The sequence below is a fragment of the Hemiscyllium ocellatum genome, chromosome 34, assembly GCF_020745735.1.
Source record: "Hemiscyllium ocellatum isolate sHemOce1 chromosome 34, sHemOce1.pat.X.cur, whole genome shotgun sequence".
Lineage (NCBI taxonomy): Eukaryota > Metazoa > Chordata > Chondrichthyes > Orectolobiformes > Hemiscylliidae > Hemiscyllium > Hemiscyllium ocellatum.
This window is the reverse complement of record NC_083434.1, coordinates 2,737,566-2,745,606: the sequence shown is the minus strand read 5'-3', so window position 1 is coordinate 2,745,606 and position 8,041 is coordinate 2,737,566. Positions and strand designations below refer to the sequence as shown.

Sequence of the window (8,041 nt, the reverse complement as noted above, 5' to 3'; positions counted from 1 at the left end):
TTTATTTGTATGGTGTCCATGTCTGTGATTTTGACTGAGTTAGAATGCCTACCTTGAAGTCCCATATGCTCCAGCGCGGTTTAATTACATCTCTGAAGGGCTTAAGCCCGAAATGTCGATTCTCCTTCTCCTTGGATGCTGCCTGACCTGCTGCGCTTTTCCAGCAACTCATTTTTAAGCTCTGATCCCCAGCATCTGCAGTCCTCACTTTCTCTTCTCTGAACAGGTTGTTTGTTTAGAAAATACTTACTACCTGTGACAGCATTTCCCTGATTTAGAGGGTTCTTATGGTACAGTGGTTGTGTCCCTACCTCTGCGCTAGAAAATCCAGGTTCAAGTCCCAGTATATATTGCCATCTCTGAAAGTATTTACAGTTCTGCGACTCAGGGCAAGGGTGACATGATATCTTGAACTCCAACAGCTCCTCAGAGTCTTCAGAAAGCGAATCCTTATTCCAGTTCAAAACTCAATCTAAAATACGTGTTCACTGTGAAAGGTGTTTAGATTCGCATTGGGATAGTCAGGGCATTGCCTATTAGGGTATTTGACAGAAATTATTCCCAGCCTGTGAGAACTCGGTTAGATATTTTCAATTAACCCATTCGAATGATGTTCTAGCTCTGGAGCAGGTGGGACTTGAACCCGGGCTTCAGAGGTAGGGACTTTACCATTTCACGACAATAGTCTCAGTTAAAGCTTTTGAAATCGATTCCAGAAAGCAGTCAATATTTGAGTTTCTGATTGGCTCTTGGCCTTTTGCCCAAGTGTGTGTAGACCGCCTCCCTCAGTGCAGAGTGGAGCCCTTCTGGTAGAACCTTATGCAAAGTCTGAGAAAAGGAGTTTTCCAAAAAAAAAACCGAGCTGGCCTCGCCCCGTCTGCAGAGGAGGTTATTTGTAGGCAGCGTGTTGCTTATCTCAGTCTGCAGCTCCTCTGGGGTGACTAATAACATTGTCTTGGGATAAAAGCACATTGAGCTGTTTACAGAGAGACGCGTACATTATAAAAGGAGGATGGTTGGCCTGTGGCAGCAGTACAGGCGAACAGCACTGGAGTGAAGCACGCAGCTCGCAATTTCATTCCGCTGTTCACTTCAGTAAGGAAAGGAATACTGTCCGCCTAGAAAACCCTGATTTCTCCTGGAGAATGGACTTTAACGTGTTCTTTTCCCTGCTCCCTCTGTTGTGGGGACTGCACTTTTCAACAGGTGGGTTTAAATCCTCACGAGAACTTTAAAATCTGTCACTTTCTAAGGCTCTCTGCGTTAAGACACCTTACCTGGTTAATGGGGAAAAGACAACAAAGAATATTTTAACTAATATTGAATTATTAGAAAATTTTGAATTAAAAGCTTTAAAAAAAAGAACAGGCAACACGTGTCTCTTCCCATGTGTATCTTTCTAATGTTTATATATCTATCATTCATCAGGCGTATGCACTAAATTCAATGCTAATTTATAGTGGTATGCCGTATCTAATTATGATTTTTGCGTCTGTTTGGCTTTTTAATTAAAACTGTTTAAAAATAAATAATTTCATTTAAAAATCTATAACAGGAGTGTTTAATACAGGATTGTGCGCTAACCAGGCATTTATACCTGACCACGACTTTTTCCTCCAAAATGCATTGCACTGTCGATTTTCATTGAATTATATGATGGCAAATTTCATAAAGTTACACGGAGCTACACGGTGGCACAGCAGTTAGTACTGCTGTCCCGCAGGGACCCGGGTTCAATTCCAGCCTCGGGCAACTGTCTGTGTGGAGTTTGCACATTCTCCCCGTGTCTGTGTGGGTTTCCTCCGGGTGCTCCGGTTTCTTCCCACAGTCCAAAAATGTGCAGGTCAGGTGAATTGGCCATGCTAAATTGTCCGTAGTGTTAGGGGAAGGGGTAAGTGTAGGGGTATGGGTCTGGGTGAGTTACTATGTGGACTTGTTGGGCCGAAGGGCCTGTTTCCATGCTATAGGGGGAATCTATTCTGATCATTTGTGGCTGAAATGTGCTGCCAATTGACTGATCAGACGGGTTCAAATTGGAAATGTGTGTGAAGAGACAACGCACAGCCCGCTGGCTGCAGTGTGAGGGTGAGAGGCGAGCTGCCTCCCTGACTAATCCTCAGCAGGTGCTCTCCAAACACTGCTCAATTTCCAGGAGAACGCTCGGCCGGAGTTACATGTTACTCAGTAGCGTTACTGGCAATCTTTGGAGCAAGAGCTCTGCACCTGGAGTCTTCACAAATCACCATCTCCTCAGCTCAAAACGCCAGGTTCCGGTTTTGTTGGAGTTTCCCTTTACTGTGCTGGGTCTGGAGGACAGTAGCAACACTCATTGCTCCCACATCATGTTCCATCCAGATTTGAATTAGCAATTAGTCCGAGGTTTAATGGTTATGTTGACTAAGGGAGCCGGGCTGTATACAAAGCCCGAGCCCAGTGTCCCTGCCCCATCAGCGGGACCCCAGTGCCCTCTGCCTGGTCAAACACAATCCCAAGGAGGCAACACTACATTCAAATATTGAAAAAAAACACTCATTACAGTTTCACACTGGAGAAAGTTTTGATCAATACTTATCAATAATACGATTTTATAGAATTCAGTGAGGAGTCACTCTGATAGTGTGAGGCATTTACAATCCTGTCTGGCGCTGTCCACAGGTTCCCCCCTTGTGGGTGCAGCAGTGACTAACTCTCCAGGCTCCTCTGCTAGCCAAGCTTCCAGCCCGACTGCCCGCCGGCTCAGCCGCACCAAGCGCTGTTCCTGCTCCTCTTTTCTGGACAAGGAATGCATCTACTTCTGCCATTTGGATATCATCTGGATCAACACACCCGAGTAAGTAACGCCGAGTACCTCAGACCCTTTCTACCCAGAAAGTGAAGGTATTGATCCCTGACATATGTGTAAGAGCAGTGTTAAGGAGTTATATATAGTCAGGGAACAGTCCCGAGAACCAGCTATTTTGAAAAATGACACTTTGTTCTGTGAATTTTGAAGCGCTATTGTAGCATCCGATAGAAATAGACAGACACCTTGCGGGGTAACCTATTGTGGCGTGAATTTATAACGACCAGCTTCCCCGCGGGAGACTGACTATCTCTTCAGTAGATGGTCAATGGTCTCTTTCTAAACGTCAATCTCTGAACAAAACTCTTCAACGTGCAGAGACTGTTGGCGTTTTCTCTGCAATATACTGTCATTTGAATGATCGAGACGGGAAAACTCGAGGTGCCGTCTCTAATCGTCCCCAGAGTGAATCTTTATAACCGGGCTGTTCTGGTACTTGACGATGTTCACGTGGGGGATAGCAATTACTTTTGGCAATATTTTGGCAGTATTTGCTTTCCTTTCCTTTCAGGAGGATTGTCCCGTATGGACTGGGCAGTGTCCCTCGGGCCAAACGGTCCCTGAAGAAAAAATTGGCAGCGCCCCTGGGACAGCGGGGGCGCCGGTGTGAATGTGGAAGCCGAGATGACAGCGTCTGCTCCCAATTCTGTGAAGATGAGCAACAGACACCAAGGTAGGAATTCTTCCACAACACTCGCATGTTCAGATTAATTACGGTTACAAGCAAGTCTAAAGTCAAAGAGTTGCGAAACCGTCCCGGAGTAAAATATTCAGGTTATAAATTCATTCCGTGCAAAAAGAAATAAGGGAAGTCTTCGGTCATCACGGTTAATCACTGATCAATGTTAATTATTTTGGGATTAAATGATGTGTATGGATGTCAGCATGGACAGGTTGGACCGAAGGGTCTGTTTCCGTGCTGCACATCTCTGTCGCTCTATGACATAGAACTGCAAGTAATAACTAACTTTATCAAGAGTTTCAGCACATATAAATCACGAAAGCGAAACATTTAGCGTCAAAGTTTTGCATCGATCTGTTTTCAACTTTTTAAATTATAAACCATTATGTATACGTCAACTTGTCTGATTGCAATTGTATTTTCTGACAGTGGGGGCACTGTAATGCCCTACTTTTCTATTTCACACTCACCGGCCTGTACTGCAGAGAAACCCCAATCAGACATTTTCAAATTCTTAGGTTTTTCGATTTCTACTGTTTACGTTTAAAGATATTAAAAATTGGAACTGTACTTTTGTACACCTTCCTCCTGTCGATTCTTGATCCCCTCTTACTGACCCCCAGGATGCTGTTCCTGAGAACATTTTATTTAGTTTTTGCAATACATTTATATTTCAATTGTCAATATATTATATTCATTAATCTACAGAAATAGCAAACCTTCACTGGGTTGGGAATTACTAATCAAACTTTGGTTTGTTCTGCCCTGCCTGCAGTACACTTCTCTGCAGTTACTTATATAAACTTTTGTTGTCTCATTTTGTTCTTTAATTTTGATGATTTTTCTGTTGATTTCCACAACCCCTTTCCTTTTGCAATGCTGTTTCATTAAATCAAAACTTTACATGTGCCCACTTTGAAATGGGTTATCATTGTGTGTACGAACGATCTTATTCTACAATATTGAGTGCTTATATCCAACTATTAATAGTTGCAGTTTGTCATTCACTGTAGAGTAATTATTTAAAGGGCTATAAACCCTGTCACCAATTAGTCCATTGTCACTAATATATTTGAAGGTAAATTGTGTACATTTTTGATCCTTGCTCAACAGGGTGCAGATTAGAACTGGCACAAGTTTGTCTTCAAATTTGTCAATGATTAACTTTAATTATCAGAAAATTAGCAGCAATCAAATCATGGCTGTAAGAGCTCTCCATCAACAATTATGTAGCAGGAATAGAATATTTCAAAATAGCCCTATGATACATATTACATCCAAGTTTTAATCCAACATCAACGCTTTCTAATCTTTGATCATGAGATTATTCCTACATCAGTAAGCATTGAACTTGTTGAAAGATTCCTTTGAAGATTTTGCTTTTATTCTGCTTGTTGTTCTAAGTTGCCTAGGTTACTGCTGATAATGTGAATTGCTGTTGATTCTGTAAAATTAATGTGCAACCCCATTTTATTTTCTCTGCAGATTTTCAGTCAAAGCTAAAGTACAAAAGCAGAACACAGTAGAAGCTTCAGATAGAATGGACCATAACAAACCAAAATGCACAGGACTGAAATGTGTTTATCATCTCCTTAACACCATTAAAAGGTGAATTTCACTCATTTTCATTTATCATCTGAAGCATCAGCTTCACCGTATTTCTATTTGTCTAAAAGCTTTGTAAAACAACAAAGAGGGAAGTTTATCTCTGTTTTTTTACATGTTAGTGACAGCATAAGCATTGATGAAACATGTCCTCTGAACAGAAGTGTAAGTCTAAAGGAGCAGATTTGCAATGTCACTACAAGCAATGACCAGCAGAAATATTATAATTTACCCTCAATATATTTCAGTGTTCAGAATTGAGATTGATTACTTACAAAATAAGTAGTTAAACAAAATTCTACTTCAGGGAGTCTGTGTTTTGAGATCATTCTGTAAGATTCTCTTAGATGAATTCTTATTTGTGAATTGAGGTTATTGTCAGAAATTAATTTGGTTTAAAATAGAAATAAATTGTAACATATATGCAACGTTCCACTACAACCATTTATAGATCTGTCAGCATGATTTTACTATAAAACAAACAGTGGTCACATAATTTATGCTTTGATTTAAAGGTTGGAGTCAACAAACAGCAAACATTTACCTACATCAATGAAATGGATATACAGAATAAGGAAAGTAATAAAAGACAGTCACAATAAACTGAAGAGATTCCCGGTTTCCATGGCAGGCCCTGTGGCACAATGCAGGGATTGCAAGCGCTGAAAAACTGCCAGTTAACCAAAGCAAAGAAAACAGCACGTGTTGGCTGCTTCCACGGAATGGATTGCCATTCTGTACTGGCAAGGGACCAGGGATTGACACTTCAGTGAAGAGCTTGCCAAAACTGTTGGAGGCCAAGCTACAGCCTAGCGTATGAAAGAAAGACTGACCAGCTGAATGGAAATTAAAACAAGACACCTTTTAAGATGAAACAAATTTGACTTAAAGTAAATAATACGATGAAACTCTGCAATTCATGCTCACAAACTACAGAATGGATGTTGGTTTACCAAAATGGGCTGAGATGCATTTAACAGACTAAACCAAAGAGTTCTCAAACTGAGGATGCTGGAAATCTGAAACAAAAACAGAAATTGCAAGGGAAACCCATCAGGTCTGAAATCATCTGTGGAGAGAAAGCAAAGTCAATACTTTGGTTCAGGTGACCCTTCTTCAGAAGAGTTCTGAAGAAGGTCACTTGACTTGAAACATTGACTCTGCTTTCTTCACAGATGTTGCCAGACCCAGTGAGTTTCTCTGGTAATTTCTGTTTTTGTTTGAGTTCTTACTGAACTCTGACTTAATGAGATTGGACAGATCGATGACCAGAGTGGATTTCAGTCATATGGCCAAAAGATTGCTCTGAGGAATAGGAAATGGCATTAAATTCATCAAATGAAGCAATGATTTCAAAGCACATTCAAAGTAATTGTGTACATAAATAGTATGTACAAACTTAATCAATTTAATATATTTTTCAAACTTTGTAAATGGTGTGCTGAAACAGCAGAATACACTTTTAAGTTAAATCTACCTCACTGTTTGTAAGTGTTATATGCCCATGAAATAGCATTGACCTGTTCATGAATACATGGTTTGAATACTCCACTGTTTGAATAATGGTGTGTTTGTGTATGATGACAGTATGTTTGCATATGATAGGGTGGGTATGTATTTAATAGCAGTGTATTTTGTTACTTTGGAAATAATGTGTCTGGATATTATATGATTGACTACATTGTCTGCATGAAAAACAGTTTATGGATGTAAATAATGAACATGATTTTATCTGGTATATTTCTGAGTGAATAACTGTATTCCATTAACAGTTTTTTGTACAGCCAGATAAATATTACATCTTTATATTTGGTAGATGAAGTATAAAGGAGATGATGCAATATTTCTTCTAAAAAATTGACAGCCAGCAGAAACAGACATAACAGCAAAAACTGCATGATTGAAATATTAATGAAGATGGCAGCAAACAATATCCATATCTCTGTTGAAAGTGTGGCATTAATTTGCTTAATTTTTTAAAAATTATCACTCACAATATTTTGACATTCCTAACTTTGGTAACTGACTGTATTTTAAACAGTGTCATAATGTGTCATGCAGGCCATATTGGTCGAGTGTGATTATTTGCTGGTATGTATTTTTATACAGAAATGTGTTTGTTCTACTTCATGTTTGTGAAAGTAATTTACCTAAAAATAAAACATTTCTATTTAATATGAAAAATGTTTACATGTTTTCTTTGTGAGAAGATTTGTAGCTCGGGTGCTCGTTGTTGTGGGTCTGTTCGCCAAGCTGGGAATTTGTGTTGCAGACATTTCGTCCCCTGTCTAGGTGACATCTTCAGTGCTTGGGAGCCTCCTGTGAAGCGCTTCTGTGATGTTTTCTCTGGCATTTATAGTGGTTTGTCCCTGCCGCTTCCGGTTGTCAGTTCCAGCTGTCCGTTGAAGTGGCCCGTATATTGGGTCCAGGTCGATGTGTTTGTTGATAGAATCTGTGGATAAGTGCCATGCCTCTAGGAATTCCCTGGCTGTTCTCTGTTTGGCTTGTCCTATATTGGTAGTGTTGTCCCAGTCGAACTGTTCTTTCTCCAGAGAGGGCATTAATTAGTTAGTTCTAAAGATGAACTTGAAACAAATTCTTGATTTATTGGTGTGAATTTGCACAGATTGAGTGATGCTGTCTGTTAGCTCCCTATATTTCCACCACAGAAGTTTCAATTTCGTGGGTATGATGGTGCTGCTCCTTTAACAACACCATGTTGTTCTTGTCTTTTTTTTCAAAGACATAAAGACACAGACTCTGAAAAGTCTAAGTTTGAAGGGTTTTAGGTCCAGTTTGATTATAGCTAATAGATACTGCCTCAGTCAAAAAGCTTTCAAGTTTTTGGGAAAAAAAGACACTTACACAATAAAAGGTGAGTGGCCAGTTCTCCTAGTTCAGTTTTTCTCTGG

At 40.0% G+C, this 8,041-nt stretch overlaps 1 protein-coding gene across 1 annotated transcript; it reads left to right on the top strand.

Annotated features, from left to right (window-relative positions):
• The first annotated feature begins 960 nt into the window (after positions 1 to 960).
• Positions 961 to 7,225, top strand: edn1 (endothelin 1). The gene is made up of 5 exons (XM_060850065.1): positions 961 to 1,206; positions 2,656 to 2,830; positions 3,354 to 3,515; positions 5,010 to 5,132; positions 5,645 to 7,225. The coding sequence occupies exons 1-5, from the start codon at positions 1,146 to 1,148 to the stop codon at positions 5,793 to 5,795; spliced, it is 672 nt and encodes a 223-aa protein (XP_060706048.1). The 5' UTR covers positions 961 to 1,145; the 3' UTR covers positions 5,796 to 7,225.
• Positions 7,226 to 8,041: the final 816 nt, after the last annotated feature.